Source organism: Hemiscyllium ocellatum, chromosome 4 (assembly GCF_020745735.1).
Source record: "Hemiscyllium ocellatum isolate sHemOce1 chromosome 4, sHemOce1.pat.X.cur, whole genome shotgun sequence".
Classification (NCBI taxonomy): Eukaryota; Metazoa; Chordata; class Chondrichthyes; order Orectolobiformes; family Hemiscylliidae; genus Hemiscyllium; species Hemiscyllium ocellatum.
The window spans coordinates 56,589,061-56,609,439 of record NC_083404.1 but is presented as its reverse complement, the minus strand read 5'-3'; the positions used below and the strand labels follow the sequence as shown (position 1 = coordinate 56,609,439).

At 42.2% G+C, this 20,379-nt stretch overlaps 1 protein-coding gene across 1 annotated transcript in view; it reads left to right on the top strand.

Moving 5' to 3' along the window:
• The window catches only part of fer1l6 (fer-1 like family member 6), a 113,554-nt gene extending 93,763 nt beyond the window's left edge, over positions 1 to 19,791 (top strand). Inside the window, exons 28-33 of the mRNA XM_060824018.1 lie at positions 360 to 448; positions 1,566 to 1,664; positions 3,198 to 3,439; positions 11,104 to 11,267; positions 16,666 to 16,766; positions 19,611 to 19,791. Of these exons, the coding sequence (XP_060680001.1) occupies positions 360 to 448; positions 1,566 to 1,664; positions 3,198 to 3,439; positions 11,104 to 11,267; positions 16,666 to 16,766; positions 19,611 to 19,791 (876 nt within the window). The remainder of the gene's footprint in view (positions 1 to 359; positions 449 to 1,565; positions 1,665 to 3,197; positions 3,440 to 11,103; positions 11,268 to 16,665; positions 16,767 to 19,610) is intronic.
• The last annotated feature ends 588 nt before the right edge of the window (positions 19,792 to 20,379 follow it).

Here is a 20,379-nt window from a genome sequence, read left to right as displayed (position 1 = left end):
GGATTCTAAAGGGTAGTCTGTTTATTCTTTTAGAATGGAATTTTGACCATATTGGAAACTTATCATAACTTTCTGTCCTTTTTGACATCTTGAAACAATTGCAGAAACTTTCAACTTTGATGGAGATGCTAAAAAAATGAGTGTTAATGGATCAGTTGCCTAATATGAAAGGGAAATAAGGTGAAGATATTCATGGAGGGACATTCTAATATCACTTGCTTAGGTTGTCCTTAGGCCACAGTCTAATTCTGCATTTTCCAATCTTGTGTTGCTAATGTAATAATCTCTTAAGCATCGTGTTGAATTTTATGGAAACACGTTACTGCTTGGTCAATTTCAAGTTTCTGATAATCCTCCAGGGCCGTATCCAGATGTGGGTGGACATGTTTCCAATGGATATGCCTCCTCCTGGTCCTTCTGTTGACATATCACCTCGTAAACCAAAAAGGTAAGAGCTGAATTCTAGTTGGAACGCAAGCACCATAATTTTTGTAAGAGGGTTTGTAAGAACAGTGTCCTACTGTATATCTGTAATTTATTATTTAAAAGGATATTAAACTTTATTTAGAGCCATTCATCTCATTAAATTATTTGATCTTACTGTGAAAGCTTCCCGCTGTTTTATTCCACTCTTCGGAGCACTCTGTACTCATTTAATTCTATGAGCTTAACTGATACGGTATATCCAGATTATCAAATTGACATCGAATCAAATTATATGCAATTTTAAAAACCATCCATTCTAAAGACTACTTCTGAAATCATTTGTGCTTTACCGCAGCGAGACCTTGGCCAATAGTGGAATTGAGGGCTTCAAGTTATTTCTTAGACTTTTACGTTGTTATATTCTTCTTCTTCGGATCCTTTTATAATGGAATATACTGGGGAAATGGATACTATTGGCTTGATATTACACACTCGGTTGAGGACAAATTTATTTTCAAGGTTTTTCGGCCCAGATTTTGAGATCAATGGTCTCAATGGATCGATAAAACTTCCTGGATAAACTGACCTGGAAGTAATCTCTCTGCAAAGATCTGGTGATAAAGGACTGCAGCAGCTAGTCCAATCAGAAGGCTGGAAGCCTCAAAATGAAGGCACCGCAAGACTGGAATGAAAGCAATTGATAATTTAATGAACCATGGGTGGAAGGCCCTAAATTACAGTGGAGAAACCCCACGTGATGGTCCATCAGTGCCCTGGAGATAGCTTCCCTTCTCTTGCTTTGTGTCATAGTGAGCCTCTAGTACTGCAAACCCCACTCCCAATCCACCATCCACAGGGTGCAACAGCGAGGCTGCCTCCATCAAACCGGCAGCATCCTCACAAGGCAGGAGCCACTCTGTTGTTCAAAATGCAGGTGGCCCCATAAAATGGCTGCCTCCTTGAAGCAGGTGGCCACTGTTCCATATAGCCCACTGCTGAAAAACATCCCCCTCTTGAAATGTGGTTCTAAAATTCAGGCCATGTTGTCTAAGGAAATAAGCTCACCTATAATTTAGTACTTATGGGAAGCATTTGTGGTGAATGCCCGTGGGATATTCTTTGATGGACTTTGATTGCAGGTACGAGCTACGAATAATTATTTGGAATACAGAAGATGTCATTTTAGAAGATGAGAATTTTATTACCGGTCAAAAATCAAGTGACATCTACATCAAGGGGTAAGAGCTGCACATGGTTAATATTTGCTTTACTTAATTCAAAAGGAGTTTTATGAGAAACTGGGATTAAAATGTAGTTACAATTTTACCAACATTTTTCAGAATAGAATTATACAGTGCAGAAAAGCCCATCATTCACTGAGTCTGTACCGCTAAAAAAACACTAAATCTACACTAGTCCCACAATTAAACGTTAAACTAGGCATTCCATAGAACACTTGACCAGAAACTCACTGAGAATCACAATTGTTCCCGGTCGAGACTGGAATGAAGTAAGCTATGATGATTTAATTAGGCAGGAGTCCAAGAGCAGATATTTACTGTCAAAATAAACTTCTCCCACCTCAGAAGTGAGGTCTTGTTCAGGTGGTGAGAATATTAAGGCATTTACATCCCATTAATTACACAACTTGCTGCAATTAACTTTACCTTCCCAATTAACCTCTGCCAGACTGAGATACTTCAGTAAGTGCATACGTGACAAGTTGGTCTTTGGCCTCCAGTCTGGGTAAACTTTCCTGCCTTTTCTCCCTTGAACAAACATCATTAATGTTTTCTGTCTTCACTTTTGCTCTAAGCTCTGAAACTGTAGAAGGCATGTCCAAGGCAAGACAAATCCCTGTACCATTACAAATTCCTACCCCACTTTTTAGGACTGAACCCAAATTACACATACTTAGTGGTTGGAAAACAGGCTGGCTCCAACTTGGCAGAAGTGTTCTCTGAAGCGTTCCGCAAGTAAGCGGCCTGTCTCACCAATATAGAGGAGGCCACATAGCGGTATTAATAGATCCAAGGCAGCTTTGCCAAGAGCAAGAGATAATATGGAATGTCCAACTGCACTGTGTGGGCAGGACTGTGGCAGCAGTGATATCAAATAGTTGTACACAACCCACAGAGGCATTTCTACCTCTCCTGGACCCACAAAACATGCAAGTAAAACAACAAATAAATTAAAAATATATTTAAGTAATAACTAAAACTTATTTAAGGGTTCTTCTTTGGCTGCAGATCGCCATGTTGCATGTACAGCCCAGATTTGATTAAAATGACAACAGATTGCCATTTATATCGTTGACCACTGACAGTGATCTCTTGGCCTGCTCACATATCAAAAGAAGCTACTACCTGAACCAATCAATGTACTGTTGGCTGCAGGGCATGAGATCCAGGGTAAAGGGAATAGCAGCTAGGATGCTTGCTTAAACAGGGCATTGGACCACTTTCAAGTCACTAAGCCATTCCATTTAAGCCAACTGACTTAAAGTAAAGTCTAACCCTCTGACTTTCCAATGCTGGACACGATTGACTGCAGACCCTTCAAGGGATTCCAGCACAAAATTCCAGATGAGTCTTCTTTATGCTCTTTGCGAATCATCACACACTCAAAATAATCTAAATTTGTTCATGAAAATGGTGGAAAGTGGGAATGCAATCCAATTCTTCTCAAGACAAAGGAGCCATTATTCTCTCCCATGGTGTGAATCTGAGGTACAATTTTTTTTAACATTTCAAATTCATTTTTTTCTCTAGCTGGCTAAAGGGAAAAGAAGATGATAAGAAGGAAACAGATGTACATTACAACTCTTTGACTGGGGAGGGAAACTTCAATTGGCGTTTTATCTTTCCTTTCAACTACATACCTGCAGAGAAACAGATGGTTATAAGCAAAAGAGAGTCGATTTTTTCTCTGGATAAGACAGAACATAAAGTCCCTGCAATCCTAGTACTTCAAGTCTGGGATTTTGAAAGACTGTCTTCTGATGACTTCTTAGGTAAGTCAGAAACTTGAAATGCTTCCATTTAGAGTCACAGAGATGTACAGTACAGAAACAGTCCCTTCAGTCCAACAAGTCCATGTTGACCAAATATCCCAACCCAATTTAGTTCCACATGCCAGCACCCGGCCCATATCCCTCCAAACCCTTCCTATTCATATTCCCATTCAACTGCCTCTTAAATGTTGCAGTTGTACCAGCCTCCACCGCTTCCTCTGGCAGCTTATTCCATGCACATACCACCCTCTGTGTGAATGAACCCTTTCAAGTTTCACAGCATCTTTCCGATAGGAAGGAGACCAGAATTGCACACAATATTCCAACAGTGGCCTAACCAATGTCCTGTACAGCCACACCATGACCTCCCAACTCCTGTACTCAATAAGGATAGGGAGAGTGGCAGATTGTTGATAAAACCCAGCCTATGATTTTCCAGCGTAACCCCAAGATAATACCTACCTCAGAAATTGCAAATGCTGCGAATCAGGGGTGTAAAAAAACCCAGCAAATCCTGGATGTATATATTTGAGCATCCTTATAAATAGGAAGACAGATTAATATTTTAGCTAATGGCTACAGAAATGTTAGTTGCTGACATGAAGCCAGTTCAGTGAGTGTTTTTTGTGCCTATTTCTTCTTTAATTTTGGACCAAACTGAAAATCAAATTTGATCAGAGTCTAAAGTGGGGCAGAATTTTCATATTCTGAGTACAATGTTCATAGTAGGCGCTTTGATTCCACATTTTATTGATTGAAAAACCTCTTGACTAATAACATAAAGTTGCACTTATACAATTGGCTTCTGCATCTCTCTGCTGGGAAGGAAAAAAAGGCCTTTCACGGATTCCCGTTGAAGTACACCTCTGGCTCTCCTTAGTTCTTCATTAGTTTTCTACCTCTGGTTCAGCCACAACCTTTACCATGGGTAGAGAAGGAGACATGTCCAAAATCCACCCTGCCTAAACTGATGGTAATACAGACTTTTATAAACTGGAGTGGGGACCTATCAATACTGACAGTGGCGGCTCCAACGTTTATTCTGTCACATGGTTAACCAGGAATCTCTCCAGCTCTTGTCAATGCCATTGGTGTGTGTAAGAAGGATTTCTGGTGAACATTCAATCTGCTTGACCCTGTTATGAACTCAGCTTCCTTGGTCAACAAATCCTGGAGTAGATTTGAATCAGGGGCTCAGAGGTAGAGATGTGACCCACTGCACCAGAAGACCAATTCTTCCTTGTTCATGTGTCTATATCTCTGGAATGAATAAGTATATGGAGCCGATTTTCAGATTATTTTAAATATTTTTGAGAAAGGAAATGTTAATAGTGATGTTCATTCCATTACAGACAAACCTCGATTATCAAAACGAGATGGGCGGGCACTATTTCATTCAGATAATTGATTATTTGGATTTTCGATTTGACCTTAAACAGGGGAAGCCATATTGATCTAACACTATGCTCTACTGGAGAGATTGTTTAAATCTATAATTTTGAGGAGTCTGCTATTTAAACAAACTAATCTTTGCATTCTGCAAATTGCAGGTTAAACTGAGAAGAACTAACCCAAAATATATGGAATCCCATCATTAAGCAAGGTCCCGAACAGCTTCTACGATCACAAGAACATTTGTCAGTTTCCGTGAACTCAGTGTCACGATAGAAAGATAGAAGCACCATCTCGCGCAGGCATTTACTTTCTTGGCCATTATTTACACGTATTCTTTTAAAAAGATGTGCAACTTCTACAGGCTGACATTCAGAGAACTTATAAAAGAGCAGAGAAAGTTTATATGCAACTCACTTGTGCTCCCTTAACTCAGAAAGACAGAAACACCTCCTCACGCATGCGTTTACTTTCTCAGATATTTTTTCATGAATGGCCTGGTAAAGTGACAGGAATACCCTGCAAAGTATTTACTTTTGCAAAGGGCTGTGTAACTACCCATTATCCAAAACATATCCAGTCACTGATGGTTAAGGTGCTTGTGTTTCTTTGTTTTTGCCAGCGTTTTCACATGCTCTTCAGTACCTGTACAGATAAATCGAATACACTTACCTCTTTGATGTGACTTTTTGCAAGACCTTGAGATCTTCTTCTGATAATCCAAAATTCAGATAATTGATATTTGGATAATCAATATTCCTCTGTATTTTCCTAAGTTTGGATTTCATCTTCATTTTGTGATTGGCCTCTTGAGATTAGGTGACAATGTGTCAGTAAATATAATAGTTTCAAATTTTAATTGTTTGAATTTGCGCTCTGACCTGACCATTCAGCTCATGTTGGTGGGGATGACCCCACCTAGGAAATGTAACAACCCGTCTCACTCATCCCGCACCAATGTCTTTTTTATAACAATAGCATGGCGGCATTCTGCCTCACAGTGCCAGGGATGTAGGTTCGATTGCGCCCTAGGGTGACTGTCTGTGTGGAGTTTGCACATTCTGCCTGAGTCTGCATGGGTTTACTCCCACAGTCCAAGGATGTGCAGGTTAGGTGGATTGGCCATGCTAAATAGGACACAGCATTCAGGGATGTGTTGGCTAGGTGGATTAGTCATGGGAAATACAGGGTCACAGAGATGGGATGCCCTTTGGAGGGCTGGTGTAGACTTGATGGGCTGAATAGCTTTACTGTAGCAATTCTATGAAATTGTGAAGAAGCAGGCAAAGTCGTCATAGTTCTGTTCTCTCATTAAAGGGAAATCCTTGGTGATGAGTTTGACCTAAAGGTCACCTCAGCCAAGGTGTAAGGTTGAGAAGATACATGTTCGCAGTGACCTAAGACTATGCAGGAATTGAGTCCATGCTATCAGTATCACTCTGTATTGCAGACCAGCTAATCAGCCAACTAAGCTAACTGTCCCCCTTGTGAATGAACATGCATTACATCACACTTACATAACTGCAATATTACTTTCTGTGTTGTTTCTGGGTCTAGAAGGAACCATGCAATATAAAAAAGTAGTCATTCTGCCTACTGGGCCTGAGGACTGTCCAACTAGTCCTACTTTCCTGTTTCTTCACCACAAAGTCTTCCTCTTCAAGGATTCATCTAATACCTTTATTTAATCAGCTACTACCATGCTATTAGACAGTCCAGTCAGATCATTGCAACATTTGTTTTCCCTTATATGCTTCTGGTTATGTGGAATTACTATCAGAATTTAATGTAGGTAACTTGGGGATCACACATTGACTGGACAGCCAATTAGCAAGCCCCATATTGTCCCATTTTAGCAGAGTCTGCCACATTGAGTGCCAATCAGGCAACGAACTGGGCAGCAGTGGACCTTGCCCGGGACTAAGGAAGTCCTGCCCACTGAGAGCTGCCAGCCAATGAGACCTTATCCTAACCCTATTGCAGCACCTCTCTGTTGCTCAGCAGCACCACCAAAACAATGACAGCACCACAATTACGTGAGGTCCAGGATTGTTGGGGGACTGAGATACAGAAGGGGACACATGGACTGGGGAAATACAAAGAGGCATATTGTTGACAGGGTCAGGTATGGCTGTCAGCAGCTTACCCAACCCTCCCAACCCTCACCCACACCCCCCCCACACCCCCACCTCCACAGCTCCCCACCCCTTCCTTGTCCCCATATTATTTCCCACAACAAGACACTGAGTGCTTTTGAATGTGATCCACCTCTCTACTCTGGGACCCACGTCCAAACATCCATGACAGAATTTGTTTTACAGACTTCCTGTATAGCACTGCTGCCTCACAGCACCAAGGACTTAGGTTTGATCCCAGTCTTAGGTGCACCGTATGTGTAGAGTTTGCACATTCTTCCCATGTCAGTGTGGGTTTCTGCTGAGCACTTTGGTTTCCTACCACAGTTCAAAGATGTGCAGGTTAGGTGGATTAGCCATGGTAAATGTGGGATTACAGGGAAAGGATGGGGTCTTGGGTCTGGGTGGGATGCTATTTGGAGGGTTAATGCAGACTCGATGGGCTGAATGACCTCTTTCTCCACTGTCGGTATTCAATGAAAATGTTGTCTGAGTGTTGGTGAAGCCTTGAAAAAATGTTCCAGGAAATCTCCTGATGTTTGATTTCATTAAACTTTCAGAAGCAAGTGAATGCTAAAATGCAATGGAACATTAAGTATCTCTCAAAATCAAGACTTCTTTATTCCCAGTTAGCTGAGCAACATGAGCAGATAGCTATTAATTCATGTGCTATCCACCAAAGTGCTATGTGACATCCTTAATGAGTGTTAACAGTAAATTTGAGTGGCCATTAACAATCCTCTGGGCAACCATTCCTAGTGTAAGGTTCAGTTCCTTTATCAAGTTTATGTCTTGTGCTAAAGACATTACTGTTTAAATGCCCATCTTGTTACTTGGAGCCTATTCAGCTCAAACTAGTTCATGCCTGTGATTATGCTCCACAAGAATCTTCTGGCTCACATCTTCATCTACACTTTCAAGGTTAAAAATCACCCAACACCAGGTTAAAGTCCAACAGGTTTATTTGGAAGCACTAGCTTTCAGAGCGTTGCTCCTTCATCAGGTGGTTGATCCGAAAGCTAGTGCTTCCAAATAAACCTGTTGGACTATAACCTGGTGTTGTGTGATTTTTAACTTTGTACACCCCAATCTCAACACTGGCATCTCCAAATCATGACTACACTTCTTCTATATTTTTCTATATTTTTCCCCTTCATGTACTTATCTGTCTTCTCCATGTGGTTTGCAGGGAAGCCCTCTTATCATTTGCAGTTATATTCTGCTCCTGTTAAAAAGAATGAATAAAATTCATGACAGTGACAATGATTTATTTTTCTGCCCTATTTGATTCCAATCAGCAAAGGTAATTTTATAACGTAAGGGAATAGTTACCTGGTTTTTTCATGTTTGTTAGTGATATCCGTCCATATAAAGCATGGATGCTTCGACCACTTTTGTAATATTGCCTGCAGTTCTGGTCTCCCTGCTTTATGAAGGATGTTATGAATCTTGAAATGGCTCAGAAAAGATTTCCAAGGATGTTGCCAGGGTTGGAGGATGTGAGCTAATGGGAGAGACTGAATAGACTGGGGCTATTTTCCCTGAGGCATCAGAGGCTGAGGGGTGACCTTATGGAGGTTTATAAAATCATAAGGGACATGCATAAGGTAAACAGACTAGAAGAGTATAAAGGAAGTAGGAGTATACTTAAGAGGGAAATCAGGATGACAAAAAGGGGATATGAGATTGCATTGGCAAATAGAATTAAGGAGAATCCAAAGGGTTTTTACAAATATATTAAGGACAAAAGGGTAATGAGGGAGAGAATAGGGCCCCTCAAAGATCAGCAAGGTGGCCTTTGCGTGGAGCCACAGAAAATGGTGGAGATACTAAACGAATATTTTGCATCATTATTTACTGTGGAAAAGGATATGGAAGATATAGACTGTAAGGAAATAGATGGTAACATCTTGCAAAATGTCCAGATTACAGAGGAGGAAGTGCTGGATGTCTTGAAACAGTTAAATGTGGATAAATCCCCAGGACTTGATCAGGTGTACCCGAGAACTCTGTGGGAAGCTAGAGAAGTGATTGCTGGGTCTCCTGCTGAGATATTTGTATCATCGATAGTCACAGGTGAGGTGCGGGAAGATTGGAGGTTGGCAAACGTGGTGCAACTGTTTAAGAAGGGCGGTAAAGACAAGCCAGAAAACTATAGACCGGTGAGCCTGACCTCAGTGGTGGGCAAGTTGTTGGAGGGAATCCTGAGGGACAGGATGTATATGTACTTGGAAAGGCAAGGACTGATTCAGGATAGTCAACATGGCTTTGTGCATGGGAAGTCATGTCTCACAAACTTGATTGAGTTTTTTGAAGAAGTAACAAAGAAGATTGATGAGGGCAGAGCAGTAGATGTGATCTATATGGACTTCAGTAAGGCGTTCGACAAGGTTCCCCATGGGAGACTGAGTAGCAAGGTTAGATCTCATAGAATACAGGGAGAGCTAGTCATTTGGATACAGAACTGGCTCAAAGGTAGAAGGCAGAGGGTGGTGGTGGAGGGTTGTTTTTCAGACTGGAGGCCTGTGACCAGTGGAGTGCCACAAGGATCAGTGCTGGGTCCTCTACATTTTGTCATTTACATAAATGATTTGGATGTGAGCATAAGAGGTACAGTTAGTAAGTTTGTAGATGACACCAAAATTGGAGGTGGAGTGGAGAGCAAAGAGGGTTACCTCAGATTACAACAGGATCTTGATCAGATGGGCCAATGGGCCGAGAAATGGCAGATGGAGTTTAATTCAGATAAATGAGAGGTGCTGCATTTTGGGAGAGCAGATCTTAGCAGGACTTATATAATGGTAAGGTCCTAGTGAGTGTTGCTGAATAAAGAGACCTTGCAGTGCAGGTTCATAGCTCCTTGAAAGTGGAGTCGCAGGTAGATAGGATAGTGAAAAAGGCGTTTGGTATGCTTTCCTTTATTGGTCAGAGTATTGAGTACAGGAGTTGGGAGGTCATGTTCCAGCTGTACAGAACATTGGTTAGACCACTGTTGGAATATTGGGTGCAATTCTGGACTTCTTCCTATCGGAAAGATGTTGTGAAACTTGAAAGGGTTCAGAAAAGATGTACAAGGATGTTGCCAGGGTTGGAGGATTTGAGCTACAGGGAGAGGCTGAACAGGCTGGGACTTTTTTCCCTGGAGCGTCGGAGGCTGAGGGGTGACTTTATAGAGGTTTACAAAATTATGAGGGGCATGGATAGGATAAATAGACAAGGTCTTTTCCCTGGGCTCGGGGAGTCCAGAACTAGAGGGCATAGGTTTAGGGTGAGAGGGGAAAGATATAAAAGATACCTAAGGGGCAACTTTTTCATGCAGAGGGTGGTACGTGTATGGAATGAGCTGCCAGAGGATGTGGTGGAGGCTGGTACAATTGCAACATTTAAAAGGCATTTGGATGGGTATATGAATAGGAAGGGTTTGGAGGGATATGGGCCGGGTGCTGGCAGGTGGGATTAGTTTGGGTTGGGATATCTGGTCGGTGTGGACAGGTTGGACCTAAGGGTCTGTTTCCATGCTGTACATCTCGATGACTCTATGACAAGGTCTTTTCCCGGGATGGGGGAGTCCAAAACCAGAGGGCATAGATTTAAGAGGAGAGGGGAAAGATTTAAAAGGGACCTAAGGTGCAACCTTTTTACGCAGAGGGTGGTGCATGTATGGGAAGAGCTGGCAGAGAAAGTGGTGAAGCCTGGTACAATTACAATGGTTAAAAGGCATCTGGATGGGTATATGAATTGGAAGGGTTTAGAGGGATATGGGCCAAATGCTAACAAATGGGACTAGATTAATTTAGGTTGGCATGGACAAGTTGGACCATGGGTCTTTTTCCGTGCTGTACATCTGTATAACTCTATGACTCTTTTCCTTTCCAAAGATTCCAAATCTAAATGCTGCCACAAGTTAATTGATTATTTTCACGCTGTTTCTCTTGATTTTGGACATGGCTGTTCTGACCATGGAGAATATTGTAATGCTTGATAACTGTTGGGGAATAAATGGACTGAACATGTAGAGGTGATTAAAAGAAGGAATGGCTACAATATTGATTACTTATCATTGTCCAGAACATGAAAAATCAATCCAATGTAAGCAGTGTCTTATGTGCGTTTTATTTTTCTAACACCTTTTTGTAGGATCTGTTGAACTTGATCTGAATGGATTTCCTCGTGGTGCCAAGTCAGCAAAGAAATGTGGCTTGGATATGATCGAAGAAAACTCCAAGACTAAACTTATTTCAATATTTCAGCAGAAGCGACTGCGAGGTTGGTGGCCTTTAGAAAAGTCGGGTGAACTCACTGTAAGTACAGTAATTCCAATCTGCTATAATAACATTGAACTAAACTTCAACCATATTGGAAAAAGAAAATGGAGTCAGTAACATTCCTTTTCTTCTTTTGAGTTTGATTTATCCAGTGCAAGTCTCATATCAAGTCTGAGTGAAATGTGCCAGGCAGTTTGTTTCTTGGAGGTACAAGCAATTTATAAGATAAAAGGGCTCAGAATTTGTCCTTAAAGTGGACAAATTGTCCTAAGAAGTTGTTCTAAGAAGCTGCTACACATGTTAGTGTGGGCATTATGGCGGGGGTGGGAGGTGGGGGCGATAAGATCAGTATTGCTGCATGCACCTACACGATGCCTACAAAATATCCAATCTAAAATTGGGTGGACAGTCTTTTTTAGGCATTTAGGTCAATCAGCTAAACAAGTGATAAGTCATTTTCATAAACTAATGAGGGGCCTATTGCATGTTTTAGGATTCCCCTGTTAACATTGGTCTGACCATCATAATCAGCAGGCAATGGCTCTGTTCTGTTCAGGCTATTTGAATGTATATGCAGCTTTATTGCTGTTATTAAGAAAATGTGTTTACTTATTATTTTTAAGTAACTTGCTTCTTCCAATTCCACAGCACTTCTGCTGGCAATCCCACCCCTCATGCAATGGGTACCCCCAAACTTTCCACTATTTCTATACAACGCCACCACCCTCCGCCCATTTCCCCCACCACTTTCCATAACCAGGTCACCCAAACCTTCCCACTATCTTGACACACAGATAGTCTAGAGTTTCATTGTCCAGCTGACTCAAGTGATAAGTGGCAGCATTTCATCCCAATAATTGTCCACAATCCTCAGGCTTCCATCCGCCGGGAACAGGGACTATGCCATGTGCCCATTTGGTATTTGGAATCGGACCTAAGCAAATTTCTACACCAGCATTCTTTGTTCCAGCTCTGCTACGTTCTCTCAGACATTCAAGGAAGCAGACAAAATCAATCTACCTGATGTTTGTTCCCTCTCTTAGCTTAATAATCGTAAGGCCTATTGCTTCATGCAATGGTACTGGCTGAGACCAGTTAACTGACAGACTGGAGACCAAAGCTGGGCTTTTCTTGCTTTGTGTAGCCTATCTTCCAAGTCCTTCATGTACCATTAGGGTCAGATTTTTGCACAGTCAATCCCATTCCTAGAGGCCTTTTAAATGGTCAGTGAGATCTAGATAATAAATACCACCCAATTTTACAACAGATCCCATGTTTCCTTGATGGGGAAAGGAACAAGAGTCTGAATCAAGATGGCACGAAATCCAAGCACAAGAAGTCTATTTGAAATGAGGGCTAAGTTCAAACCATCTCCGCTTTTACACTTAATCATAAACATATAAGTACTCTTGAAAGCTGGACAGAGCTTGTTTCAGTGTTATGGTCAGGCATTATTTATCACCCCACCTTTTTAATATGAAAAATGAATGATGCAAATGTCATTTTGAGTTAAACAAATCCCCAGTGGTTGCACTGCTTAGTTTGACATGCTAGTTAGTGGAGGTTAGAAAAAATGGTTCTGATCTGTCCTTGAAGTTTAAATTGAGTTATGAAAAATAGAACGCATGAGCACAGTACAGCCCTCGGCCCTCAATGTTATGCTGTCTTTTATCCGACTTTAAGATCAGACTAACCTACATACCCTTCATTGTACAATCTTCCAAGTGCCTATCCAAGAGTCCCTGATGTCCCTAATGTATCTGACTCTGCTACCACTGCTGGCAGTGCATTCTATGCACCCACCACTCTCTATGTAAAGAACCTACCTCTGACATCTCTCCTAAACCTTCCTCCAATGACCTTAAAATTATGCCTCCTCATGATAGACATTTCCGCCATGGGAAAATGTCTCTGGCTATCTGTGCTGCTCAACATCTTGTACACCTCTATCAAGTCACCTCTCACCCTTCTTCACTCCAATGAGAAATGTCCTAGCTCCCTCAACCTTTCTTCATATGACATGCCCTCCAGTCCAGGTAGCATCCTAGTAAATCTCGTCTGCATCCTCTCTATAGCTTCCACATCTTTCCTGTAATGAGGTGACCAGAACTGATCACAATATCCCAAGTATGGTCTAACCAGGATTCAAAGAGCTGCAGCATAACCACACACCTCCTAAACTCAATCCCCCAACTAATGAAAGCCAACACACCACATACCTTCTTAACAACCCTATCAACTTGGGTGGCAACTTTGAGAGATCTATGGACATGGACCCCTAGATCACTCTGTTCCTCCGCATTGCCAAGAATCCTGCCTTTAACCCTGCATCCTGTATTCATAGTTGACCTTTCAAAGTGAATCACTTCACACTTTTCTAGGTTGAACTCCATCTGCCACTTATCAGCCCAGTTCTGCATCCTGTCAATGTCCCGTTGCAATCTACAGCAGCCCTCTGCGCTATCTATAATTTCACCAACCTTTGTGTCATCGGTAAACTTACTAACCGAGCCTTCCATTTCCTGATCCAAGTCATTTATAAAAATCACAAAAAGCAGAGATCTGAATTTATCTGTCCACAATCCCTGTGTCCCCATCCACTCCTGTTGAGCCTTCACTCCATCTATTCATGAGGTAAGTCTTTAAGCGAAATATTTACCTTAGTGACAGCACCTAGTCCTCCCTCTGACTGCTCCTGCTGCTGCAAATGGAAGCCGCTGATTCGCAAGGTAAGTATTTAAGAGGAAAACTTACCCTCCCGGCAGACTTCACCAAAATGTTTGGCAAGGTTCCGCATGGTAGATTGGTTAAAAAGGTTAGATTGCATGGCATCAAGGGGGAGCTAGCCAATTGAATACAAAATTGGCTTGAATGGAGGAGTCCATTGTTGAATTTTCCCAAATGTTGTTATTACAGCACCACTACATACTAGGAGCTGGCATGGAGTACCGGATGGCATGAGGATTGTGGGGATATGGGGAAAATGGAGGTGGATTGAGGGCATGAGTTGCCATGGAGAGGATATGGAAATTGTGAAGGGGAAAAGGAACTTGCTAGAGATGAGGGAAGTGGATGAGAGAGTGCCTTCTAATGAGCTCACCTCCGCACTCTGTCCCCACATTGCTACCCCGATCTACTTCAGGGATCGCCACGCCTCAATTCCATCCTGTCCCTCTCTGTCAGCACAAAACCTGCATGTGATGGACCCTTTCATATCAAGGCAGGTCTATTGATCTGACTTCAACTGCCCACCTTGGGGCTGAAAAGCTGGCCCCCAGGTTCTTAGAAGCATACACTTTGTCCTGAGAAGAATTAGTATCTGCCAAAAATAGCATAGTATAGGATTAATTCAGTGAAAACAAAACTGTTGTTTATGCATATTTTAACAGTTAAGTTCATTTGCCAAATGTTTCCAATGACTATTACCCACCCACATAATGGTATCATCCCTGTCAGTACTTTTATTTTGACTAAAAACTACATGTTCTGTAAAAAAAAAAGCACCATAGTCCTGCTTGACCCATCATAACTTGTGAAATTTATTTTAGCTCAAGATGTCATTCTGAAAGAAATTTTGCTCCATTTCAAGCACATGACACCAAAAACATCTCAGAAACAATTTGCAAAACACTTCTGATTTTTTAAAATTTTCTGTCTTGATCACCGAATTCTTCACCCAAAGGAAAGATTGCAACAACCAGTGTTGAATGATATGAAAACCCACAATTCCGAAAATGTTGTATTTTTACTTGTTATGATTAAACATACCAGCCATATCCGATCCCAAAGTGAGACCATAAATTTGGTTTTTGCTATTTGTTTACTGTGGAGGTCAGTCACTGACACATTCACAAGAGACTGCCAATGTACTTTAATAGAAGAAAATAAAATTTATTACACAAATAAGAAAAAAAAGATATTACATATAAATAACTTGAAACTGTTTTATTACAAATATCAGAAAAAGAGATTCAGACTCTCAACAATCTTACAGATACTAAAATCTCAGTGAGGTGGCACTATGTCCTCACTTTAAAGTCTCTTATTTAATTGGAACAGCTGTAATTGGTTTCTGGAGCTTTCTTCTGACTGACATCTCAGCTTTTTGAGAACAAAGAGATGGGTTTATTATATATCCTCTTCCAGCAGTTTCCTGTTGCTGGATATTTTTCTCTTAAGCTATTCTGCACTTTTTCTCCAGCCTTGATTATTTTTTGAGGCACTGCTGGCCTAACAATACCTTTTCACAGACACTAAGACACGCACACCTGTGATTCTGGTTGCTAAGCAACAACATTTTTCTCTTCTATCCCTTTTTTCCCTGATTAATCAACTATTCACCTCAAGTTTTGCTCCAAAGCTTTAAAGCCTCATAAAAAAAACCTGTACATCAATAAGTCTCAGCACCATTCAGAACAACATTAAATGAAACTAAAATCTTTTCATATCCTCCTTAGCACATTTTCGAATCAAGCTCAAACCTGTACATACTTTCTCTGTTTTAGAAACCAAGTTCTCAAATGATAAGAATATATTAAATCAATATAAAATCATATTGCAGAAAATAGCGTGATAGTACTGCTTATTTAGAGAGGATCTATGCAGCCAAGGGGAGGGGTTCCACAGCAACTTCATTACCAGTGCTTCACAACTTCCTCCATCCTGTTACTGAGCTTACTAGTCCTCACCAGTGGTGGTGCTGCTGAGCTGCCAGCAATTCTTGTTGGCGGCATCCAGTCCTTACTTGACCACTACTAAGAAAATGCATCTAAGGGTTCTTCTGCTGGCTTAAACGTGGCTTGGTCCCCATTCTGTTCCCCCCTTCCGCCCCCCCCCCCCAAGCTGTGCTCAGGGTGGCATGGTGACTCAGTGGTTAGCACTGTTACCTCACAGCACCAGGGACATGGGTTCGATTCCAGCCTTGGGCAACTGTTTGTGTGGAAATTGTATATGCTCCCTGTGTTTGCTTGGGTTTCCTCCCACAGTCCAAAGATATGCAGGTTAGGTGAATTTGCCATGCTAAATTGCTCATAGTGTTCAGCAATGTGAAGGCTAGGTGCATTAGTTAGGGAAAATGTAGAGTAATAGGGGAATAGGTCTGGGTGGAAAACTCTTTGGAGGAGTGATGTGTTGGGCCAAATGTCTTGTTTCCACACTGTAGGGATTCTATGTCCATTGCCAATCAAATTGGCAGAGATTTTCCTTTCACCTTACCAGGTCTAAAGGTCATGTGTCAGAATAGCATTGTCAACATGGGTCCAATATTCAAAATCCATTCAATCAATTGTTGCATTTTAAACATATAAAAAAAAGATTGACTGCCGTTCCTTTACTGATCAGCAGGTATAATCTAAACTGTGTCTCCTTTTTATTCTTTTTTATGCCTATGTTTATGAATGTTCTTCAATTCATACTTTCTGCACAATTAATGTAGGGCAAGGTTGAAGCTGAATTCCATCTACTTACTGGTGAGGAGGCTGACAAGAATCCAGTTGGCTCTGGTCGAAAAGAGCCAGAACCATTGGAAAAACCCAAGTAAGTTTGGTCTCATTGCTAGACAGGTAAACAGTATAGAACCTGATAATGAACCAAGGGTTCTAGTCTGCACTTTCAAGCATGCATGACTAACTCTGATTATTGAAATATTGGCAAGCAGACTTGTTCAAAATACATGCTTTTTCTTCATGTTAAGTTTATTTTGTTGTTTCATAGGCTGTGGGCATTGTTGATTAGGGCAGCATTTATGCTGAAAATGTGTTGCTGGAAAAGCGCAGAAGGTCAGGCAGCATCCAAGGAGCAGGAGCATGAGCCCTTCTTCAGGAATGAGGATAGTGTGCAAAGCGGGCTAAGATAAAAGGTAGGGAGGAGGGACTTGGGGGAGGGGCATTGAAAATGCCATAGGTGGAAGGAGGTTAAGGTGAGGGTGATAGGTCGGAGTGGGGGTGGGGGCGGAGAGGTCAGGAAGAAGATTGCAGGTTAGGAAGGTGGTGCCGAGTTCGAGGGTTGGGACTGAGACAAGGTGGGAAGAGGGGAAATGAGGAAACTGGTTAGTCTGAGTTCATCCCTTGTGGTTGGAGGATTCCTAGGCAGAAGATGAAACAATCTTCCTCCAGCCGTCGTGTTGCTATGGTCTGGCGATGGAGGAGTCCAAGGACCTGCATATCCTTGGTGGAGTGGGAGGGAGAGTTGAAGTGTTGAGCCATGGGGTGGTTGGGTTGGTTGGTCCGGGTATTCCAGAGGTGTTCTCTGAAACATTTCGCAAGTAGGCGGCCATTCCCCCTAATATAGAGGAGGCCACATCGGGTGCAGCGGATGCAGTAAATGACGTGTATGAAGGAGCAGGTGAATTTGTGGTGGATATGGAAGCATCCCTTGGGGCCTTGGAGGGAAGTAAGGGAGGAGGTGTGGGCGCAAGTTTTGCATTGCTTGCGGTTGCAAGGGAAGGAGCCGGGAGTGGAGGTTGGGTTGGTGGGGGGTGTGGACCTGACGAGGGAGTCACGGAGGGAGTAGTCTTTTCGGAATGCTGATAGGGGAGTGGAGGGAAATATATCCCTGGTGGTGGGATCCGTTTGGAGGTGGCGGAAATGACGACGGATGATATGATGTATATGGAGATTGGTGGGGTGGTAGGTGAGGACCAGTGGGGTTGTGGTCCAACCGCAGGGGATGAACATCTTCCGCCTAGGAACCCTCCAACCACAAGGGATGAACATCTTCCGCCTAGGAACCCTCCAACCACAAGGGATGAAAATCTTCTACCTAGAAACCCTCCAACCACAAGGGATGAACCACTGGCCCTCACCTACCACCCCACCAACTCCACATACATCATATCATCCTTCGTCATTTCCACCACCTCCAAACAGGCCCCACCACCAGGGATATATTTCCCTCCCCTCCCCTATCAGCATTCCGAAAAGACTACTCCCTCCGTGACTCCCTCGTCAGGTCCACACCCCCCACCAACCCAACCTCCACTCCCGACTCCTTCCCCTGCAACCGCAAGAAATGCAAAACTTGCGCCCACACCTCCCCTTCCCTCCAAGGCACCATGGGATGCTTCCATATCCACCACAAATTCACCTGCACCTCCATACACGTCATTTACTGCATCCGCTGCACCCGATGTGGCCTTCTCTATATTGGGGAGACAGGCCGCATACTTGTGGAACATTTCAGAGAATACCTCTGGGATACCCGGACCAACCAACCCAACCACCCTGTGACTTAACACTTCAACTCTCCCTCCCACTCCACCAAGGACAAGCAGGTCCTTGGACTCCTCCATCACCAGACCATAGCAACCTGATGGCTGGAGGAAGTGTGCCTCATCTTCTGCCTAGGAACCCTTCAACCACAAGGGATGAACTCAGACTTCTCCAGTTTCCTCATTTCCCCTCCCCCCACCTTGTCTCAGTCCCAACCCTCGAACTCAGCACCACCTTCCTAACCTGCAATCTTCTTCCGGACCTCTCCGCGCCCACTCCCACTCCAAACTATCACCCTCACCTTAACCTCTTTCCACCTTTCGCATTTCCAATGCCCCTCCCCAAGTCCCTCCTCCCTACCTTTTATCTTAGCCCGCTTGGCACAATATCCTCAATCCTGAAGAAGGGCTCATGCTCCTGCTCCTTGGACGCTGCCTGATCTTTTGGAAGGTGCTGTCAGAGAAACATTGGTACATTGCTGCAATGAGTCTTTTAGATTGTACGCACTGAGGCCACTCTGCAGAAGTGGTGTAAGGAAGGAAAGATCAAGGTGGTGGGTGGCAAGCTTATCAGTGGGCTACCTTGTCATAGAGTCATAGAGACATACAGCATAGAAATAGACTCTTTGGTCCAACTTGTCCATGCCAATCAGGTTTCCCAAACTTAGAAGATGTGGAGATTCTTGAATTTATTGGAGCTACACTCATCCAGCATGTAGAGAATACTTCAACACACTCCTGACTTGTCCTTTGTAGATAGTGAACAGGTTTTAGGGAGACAGAAGGCGAGTTACTCACCACAACATTCTCAGCTCGAACCTGCTGATATAGCCATAGTATTTATGTGGTTAATTCATTTGCTTCTGGTCAATGGTAATGTTCATGATATTGGCAGTGGAAGATTCCATAATAAAAATACCATTGAATGTCAGGGCGGTGATGGTCATTGCCTGACACATGTGTAGTGCAAATATTTTATGCAGTGTATTTTAATGATAAAGTTATTGCAACGAACATTACTCTGGGAAGGTTGCCAACTTGAAGTTTATTGAACCTTGCAATGTATTTAAATCCTATGAACAGCAACACTTGTACTATTTTAGTTTTTAGAAGGTCATCAACACTCACAATGGTTTGAAATTGTTTTAATTGGATTTTCTTTCTCCCTACAGCCGCCCTGACACCTCCTTCTCTTGGTTTGTAAACCCTTTCAAGTGCCTTTACTATCTGATCTGGAGAAATTACAAGAAGTACATCATAATTGGACTAATCTTGATAATACTCACATTGTTTATTGTGTTATTGATCTACACATTGCCTAGTGCAATAAGTACAAGGATAATAAATGGATGAGCTAAAAGATTTTTTTACTTGAAATGGAAGAACTCTTCAAAAATGCTTCAGGCTTTAGCTTCCTGTGGACATGAGGTTAAATGGTTGCAAATGAACTGTTAAATGGCAATGTATTCCACTGGATTTTTTTTCCAATCACAGTGCAATCTATTTGAACTGAAAGTTTTGTTGGGTTCTAATAAGTGTCTAATTTGTCATGTTAAGATGTTACTAAATTGCTAAATTTTAATTAGTAGCATAAATACATGCAGCTTATTCCTTTCTCGGTAGCAATATGTTTGTAAGACAATAAAGCAAAGATTTCTTTGTCAACCTATAATTAGGTAATGTACAGTCTGTTAGCAGAATAGTCCCACACTGTCCACTGTGTTAAAGCTACATTCTTATTTTTTTCGAAGTTGCTAGAAATGGAACCTGTGATGTATAGGGTTTCAGTTTCAGAAATAGCAAAAGTGTAAAATTGCAATAGAATTCTAACAAGAACAAAATATTTTGGTCTTAACTAAGCTTGATATAAACTTGCCTTTACTTTGAGGTGGTAGATGGGTCCTTTGCTTTGGTGAGGCCATCAGTCTGTGAGTGAAGCAT